The following is a 6,180-nucleotide window of genomic DNA, read 5'->3' on the forward strand; positions in this document are numbered from 1 at the left end:
GAGGTTCTGCGCGCGGTAAACGCGGGCAAGAGTAGCGCGCGCCGTCGACGAAGCACTGCACTCGCACATCAGATGTTGCAGCGTCTCGACAGCACCGCAGTCCTGGCAGAGGGGCGAGGAGGCTCCGCGGAGGCGGTGCTTGCGCTCGGCGGGCCAGACGGAACCGGTCCGGAGTGCGAGGAGGAAGGCTCGCTCTCTCCTCGTGAAGCCGGATTCCGGAAGCAGGCGTGGCGGGCGACCGCGCGCGACGCGGCTGTCGGGGTGGCGCAGCGCGAGCTCCCGTTTGAAATGAAGCCGCGCCTCGTCAAACGAGTTGACTCGCGTCGACAGCGGGGATAGGGGATCGTGGGCGCGCCTTGCCAGGTCATCAGCTGCCTCGTTCCCGGCGACACCGACGTGCGACGGTATCCACTGGAGGCACAGGTCGCACCCCTGTCGCTGTAGAGCTGCATGCCTGCAGGCAACGCGTTGTGCCAGTGGCGGCGCACGCTCGTCGAGCAGCAGCTGGCGCAAAGCGGACCTCGAGTCGCAAAGAATCGCCACTCGGTTCAGGAACGGCGACTCTTCGAGGATGTCGGCCGCCAGATGGAGACCCACAAGCTCCGCTGTGGTGGAGGAAGCTCGGTAGGACAGGCGGCACTGTCTCGCGACATCGAGGTGCGGCACAACGCAGGCGGCGGCCGCGACACACGTCCTACCTCTTGGTGGAGTAAAGTGCACCTGACGGTGGTCCGGAGCAGCCCACCATCAGTTGCATTTCATATATATATTCTGTCCCAAGCGGAGCGTAATTATTTCATTACTGCCATGCCATGCCCTCGGTTGGGCAGTGGGTAAATTTCGTCCCTAATAGTACGGCTGGCCGTTCACAGTTATTACGGACCATCATGCCTTACGCTGGATTTCATCCCTAAAGGATCCTACTGTCCGTCTCGGTTGGTACTGTCCGTCTTGATGTACCATCGGAGCCATTCTTTAGGGTTGGTCTTGACTTTCTTGGCCCTTTCCCGCTTTCTGTGTGCGGAAATAAGTGGATAGCAGTCGCTACCGACTACACGACCGGATACGCGATCACTCGGGCGCTTCCAAGCAGCTGTGCAACCGACTTTGCCGACTTCCTGCTCGAACACGTTATACTTTACCACGGCGCTCCTCGACAGCTCCTCACAGACCGGGCCACTATTATTGCGATAGCAATTATATGGACACTCCAAAGCGGATTTCTGCCGTCGGCGTCGTCGTCGCCGTCGCCGGGACTTTCCGTATGACGTCAACGGTGATGAAATCGTTGCCGCGCTCCGGATGCTACATGTGCGAGTGAAAAGGCGCGAGGGACGCGTGCTTTCGCGGGAAGCGCACGCACGTCAGAGAGCAAACGCGCGTTCTGCGCCGTGCTCCCTGAACAGCTGCAGAATTAAGTGTCTCTTTCCTCCTTTACAATCACCATATAGAGAGCAAACGCGACTTTTCCATCGCGCGAAAGGCCGTGGGGGGGGGGGGACGATAGGGAGGGAGGGAGGGGAGGCGACGTTTAGCTGCGCCACCAAATGCGTATTGATATAAAAAGTTGTCGCAGTTTCACCTGAAAGGCGAAGCATCAATTGCGATAGCAAATTTGTAGAGAGCTATACGGAGTAATGATAGCAGCTTTATCAGCTGTATAAACTTGGACATGCAGCAGCACCGGCCACACGCAGAACCTGTCGACGCCGTCGGCGTTTTGCCCGCGTTCGCTCAAAATGCGTGCGGCGTTGGTGACTGTTGCCGGAGCCTCTGATATAAATAGGCACTTTGTGCCGCAGCTAAACGTCGCCTCCCTTCCCTCCCCCTCCCCCCCCCCCCCCCACGGCCTCTCGCGCGTCAGAAGAAGGCGCGTTTGCTCTACATATATGGTGATTGTAAAGGAGGAAAGAGACGCCTACTTCTGCAGCCCTTAAGGGAGTTTGGCGCTGAGCCGTGCTCCCTCAAGGGCTGCAGAAGATAGCGCCAACCTTTCCCTTTCCCTCAAGAACCACTTACCACCACCTTAAGGGAGCACAGCGCAGAACGCGCGTTTGTTCTCCGCCGTGGGTTCACTCCCTGTGAAAGCGCGCGTCCCTCGCGCCCTTTCACTCGCACATACAGCGTTCGGCGGCGCGCGGCGACGATTTCATCTCCATTGACGTCATACGGAACCTCACGGCCACGGCGACGACCACGGCGACGCCGACGGCAGAAATCTGCTTTGGAGTGTCCATATAATTGCTATCGCAATAAAATAAAACGTTGCGAGGCGACAAGGTGGGTAATATTTCCGACGCAGCTCGACTAGTGTCCCATTCTGATCTCGTCGAAAACCTGCGAGCCGACCCCAGAGGCACCGGCAACAGTCACCAACGCCACGCGCGTTCGGTGCGAACGCGGGAAAAACGCCGACGGCGTCGACAACAGTTCTGCACGTTGCTGGTGCTTCTGCATGTCCACGTTTATACAGCTGATAAAAGTACTATCCTTACTCCGTATAGCTCTATACTAATTTGCTATCGCAATTGATGCTTCGCCTTTCGGGTGAAACTGTGGCAATTTTTTTCATATCGAAGGTTGTCCAGGACCTCTTGCACTCCTGCGCTACAAAACACAAGTTGACAATGGCGTACCACCCTCAGATCAACGGCCTCACAGAGCGTCTTAATAGAACTATCAAAGACATGCTTGCTATGTATGTTTCCGCTGACCATCATGACTTGAACACCACTCTGCCCTTCGACATGACTCTGCGGGTTTTTCTCTGTTTTATCGCTTGTACGGAAGAAATCCCACGCTTCCATTTGACACACTGCTTCCCGCCGTTCTTGACTCGTCGTCAGAATACGCCCGTGACGCCATCTTGCGAGCTGTAGAGGCCCGCCAGATTGCACGCCTGCGCCTTACCACTTCACAGGAAAAGCAACGGCGCGTCTATGATGCCCGCCACCACGATGCCCACTTCAACCCTGGTGATATGGTCCTTCTTTGGACACCGTCAAAGCAAGTTGGCCTTTGCGAAAAGTTCATTTCGCCTTACCCTGGCTCGTACCGGGTCTTGCGCCAAGTGACCGACGTTGGATATGAAATCACGCCCCTCGATTCCACCATTTCTTGACCTTCCACCGATGTCGTCCACGTCACGCGCCTCAAGCGATGCCACTCGGACGACCTAGCAAGCACCGGCACGGCGCCTGTTACCAAGCAATGCTCGAGACAGCGCTGAGGGTAATACAGAAGACGACGACGTTCTCTGATGTCGCGCGGACTGGTTTTGCGTCTTGTAGGCCTTGTATGCCAGTGGGCGCATTGTAAATTGTCTGTAAATATAATTTAAACCTGTCTTTCCCCGTAAAAATATATACCATGTGACTGGCTTCCCACACTTCCCGCAAACATGCTTTTTTTTTTCCACTACGACACTGCTAATGCTAATGCATTAAATGTTCGCACGCCTCGCAAAGACGCAACTACATGCAGTCGCATTGCTTTTGTGGTCTAATGTTCTGCTTCAATGCTTCAAAAATAACAAACATTGAAATCAGTGGAAGCTAGTTTTGGGGCAGAAAACAAAAAAAAATTTAAGAAAGTTCTGCGCAAAGGTAGAATCTGCAAGCGACTGTGAAGTATAGATAGTTTGCATTGACGTCATCGTGGCAGCCATTTTTGGGTAGTAGCACGTCAAAATCTTCGTAAGCATGAAGCGTAATAGTATGGCGGGTGGTCTGGCGCCGAGTTGCAAACTGATAACCGTGTTAATCCTTTGAAAAGCAGTAGTGATCAAAAAGCAAACTAATTTATGCCTGATAATATGCAGCACTAACGCTATCGGGACTCTCTTGTCCGGGTGGTCCGGGCACGAGCACGTTGCGAAGCTGTGCCCATGACGTCACGCGAAAACCATCTATATATAACTTCGGGGCTCTGCTTACATTTCTTTACGACGGCACGACAGCAACATGCAACACCGCCGTTCCAAAGTGGGAGCTTTAAAAACACGCTCGCTAAATTGAGTTGGGAGGCCGGCAAATAACCCGTTCGTTACACAACAAGAAACACTCGCAATGGTCGGTGGCCAAACGGCTTCGGCTATTGCCGATCTAATTTTCGTGATGGCGTGGATACGAGTTCGCCGGCTCTACTGCGACCGCAGTGCACTACCTTTCGGTCGCAACGATAGTTAGTTCAGTGTCACTTAGGATGTCACTGTTAGAATATGAAATACTGCAGTCTCCGGTTAATTGCAGCGAAGGTCACAGGGCGCCGCACGTTCAGAAATTTAGGGCAAAATGAAAGTAAACAAAATTAGAGTAAGCCAACGTAAATAGAATCGCGTCAAAAGCATATGTTCATATTAACACAGCCGTTCATGTGCGACAACAATTCTTAATTACAGGCAACAACCAGTTACTAATATCACACGTAATATTAGCGTAGGCGTGTGGCCATTCCCAGACTGTTCTTCCGAACTAAAAGCGTCGTGGATTCGACCCCACTTCCTTTTTCTTGGGAGGGTAATGTTACACGAACAAACTATTGGGGTGCAGCCCGAGGCCAAAAATAACTCCCTGTCCGGTCTTATTAAACGATAAGGACACGCAATGCGAACCGTATAAACAGAGGGACGGAAGGTGCTCACCTACCCACCCCTGAGAACCTGGCAGTGGCAGTCCACCGCAGTGGCAGCCACCCTAAGGCCCGTGAAAAAAGTGGTGGTGTGCCTCTCCACCATGCACTCGGATCCACACTTCCGACTCCAGTGAATTTGGGCGAAATCGATTCTTTCATTCGGTTGGGAAGTCGAGATGCCACGAGCACTACAAACAGCCAGCTCTATGTGGCTTCCCTTTCTTTGCCGCTTTTAGCCGCGTCAAAATAAGGTTTCTTATCGCGTGGAGAGCAAACGACGTTTCGGTCCTGCTCTCTCCGAAGCGTGACAAGCCTACGATGTTGCGCCATACGTGCTTTGTGATAAGTGTTTCCGAATGAACGCAAGCGCCAAACCTCTCCCCAGGCCCACTACGATGATAGCTTGTTTTTCTCCCGTTTTGCTCAAATGCTTTTCTTTCACTTTGTTTCTTTGCCCGAGGGATCTTAGGTGCCCCCTCGGAGAGAGAATTACAAAAATAGCCAGCCAGGGGCTCGGCTTACTGTGTTTCACGCTCGAGTTTTGAGAACTGAGCCGCTTCTTGTGTTGCTGAGAACAGCTAAAAGTTCTCCAATAGCCTGTACCTCGGGTGCTTCAGCGCCAAGTCTACTTCCCTGCCGCACCTATTTTGCGCAATGGACTTTACCATACGTCATCAGTGCCTTCTGCTGTTCACGGGTGCGCAACTTGCACGCAGAGAACAAAGAACGTATTTGTGAGTTTATTTAGACGAAAAAAAATGTGTTCACTGTTTCATTTCCTGCTCGCGGCCAAGAAAGTAATCAAAATAAACCATTGATCTATTATGTATAACATAGAGCATCAAACAAAACTTAACATTCATTATTATGTTTCGATGGCTAGCATGTGATGACTAAAAATAATCGACAATTCACTGAACTTGTACCCGCCGTGATAGCGCTGTGGTTGTGGCGTTGCGCTGCCGAGCTCGAGGTCGCGGGTACAATCCCGGCCGCGGCGGCCGCATTTCGATGAGGGTGAAACGCGAAAACTCTCGTGTGATTCGGCTTAGGTGCACATTATTTAAAGAACCCCGGGTGCCCAAATTATTCCGGACTTCCCTCACTGCGGCGTTTCAGCAGAATGCCTCTTTCCATTTACCTTTAGTTGTGTTAAAAAATAAAATGTCGAGTGAAGGTTGGGTGGAGTTCGTGCAAGATCCCCAGTAAATAGGTAAGCGTAAACAGGGCAGTTCAACACTCACTTATAAGCAGTGCAATCGTCCATCATGGTGGTCTCTTTTAAAAGCGAAGCTTTTCTTTGCGAACCTCGCCGAGTTTCACGACCGTGGCTGCGGCCTGACTGTTTCCTTGCCGAATAGGCAAACCAATCACAGCGGAACACGCGCGCATCGCGCGACGCTGGTTTCCTGGCAGCACCACCAGATGGCGCACGCCACCAACCATCCGCGGCAGCGGCGGCGCCGGCCGTGTGGAGGTAAGAAAAGAAAGAACCAGAAAGCTCGCCTTCATGGTAATAAGGAAGTAAACACTTCTTGCGGATAGAAT

The 6,180-nt window shown here is 52.6% G+C and overlaps 1 protein-coding gene across 1 annotated transcript in view; it reads left to right on the forward strand.

Moving 5' to 3' along the window:
- The first annotated feature begins 450 nt into the window (after positions 1 to 450).
- Positions 451 to 6,180, forward strand: part of LOC119456795 (ATP-binding cassette sub-family A member 17-like) — a 59,381-nt gene continuing 53,651 nt past the window's right edge. The window contains exon 1 of the mRNA XM_049669077.1: positions 451 to 704. Coding sequence (XP_049525034.1) covers positions 451 to 704 — 254 coding nt within the window. The remainder of the gene's footprint in view (positions 705 to 6,180) is intronic.

Source organism: Dermacentor silvarum, chromosome 6, assembly GCF_013339745.2.
Source record: "Dermacentor silvarum isolate Dsil-2018 chromosome 6, BIME_Dsil_1.4, whole genome shotgun sequence".
NCBI lineage: Eukaryota > Metazoa > Arthropoda > Arachnida > Ixodida > Ixodidae > Dermacentor > Dermacentor silvarum.